The sequence below is a fragment of the Myotis davidii genome, unplaced genomic scaffold, assembly GCF_000327345.1.
Source record: "Myotis davidii unplaced genomic scaffold, ASM32734v1 scaffold826, whole genome shotgun sequence".
Taxonomy (NCBI): domain Eukaryota; kingdom Metazoa; phylum Chordata; class Mammalia; order Chiroptera; family Vespertilionidae; genus Myotis; species Myotis davidii.
The window spans coordinates 472,299-472,923 of NW_006297142.1; the positions used below are offsets into that span (position 1 = coordinate 472,299).

Here is a 625-nt window from a genome sequence, read left to right on the forward strand (position 1 = left end):
TGGGAGGTGGCGCCCAGACCCTCCTAACCAGGCTGGGAGTGGGGCGGGGGTGGGGCTGAGGGCAAGACCAGAGCCAGGATCAAGGACTCAGCCCTGCTGGCCAGGCAGGCCTGAGGCCGCCAGGTCCACGTGCCCCTGCTAAGCCAGGGCAGAGAGCAGAGCCAGGGCCAGGGTCAAGGCCAGGCTGCTGCCCCCTCAGCGTCTCCCTGGCCCCGTGCCCCTCAGCTGCTGCGAGCAGGAGGAGCCCACGTACTTCGCCATCTGGGGCGACAACAAGGCCTTCAACGAGGTGATCATCTCCCCGGCCATGCTGCACGAGCACCTCCCCTACGTGGTCATGGAGGGGCTCAACAAGGTGAGGCTGGGCACGGGCGGGCCCTCAGCCGCAGCGCCGCCAGCTGGGTCTGCGGCCCCCGACTGCAGGCGAGGGTGCGGGTGCTCAGAGGGGTTAGCTGCACCCCCGGGAGGGCTGGGGGGCGCCGAGAGCCGGCTCGTGTCCTGGTCTCTGCACCCTGCTCTGTCGCGTGGCCGTGTCGCCCGTGGTGAGGAGCTGCAGAGACGCCCAGGGGCCTGTCCCTAAGGCAGCTGAGCTCCGAGGCCCTGGAGGCACCCGGCACTGACCGGT

At 70.6% G+C, this 625-nt stretch overlaps 1 protein-coding gene across 1 annotated transcript in view; it reads left to right on the forward strand.

The window, feature by feature from the left end:
- DAGLA (diacylglycerol lipase, alpha) overlaps positions 1-625 on the forward strand; it is a 33,883-nt gene that overhangs the window by 30,717 nt on the left and 2,541 nt on the right. Inside the window, exon 18 of the mRNA XM_015569810.1 lies at positions 226-542. Coding sequence (XP_015425296.1) covers positions 226-542 — 317 coding nt within the window. The remainder of the gene's footprint in view (positions 1-225; positions 543-625) is intronic.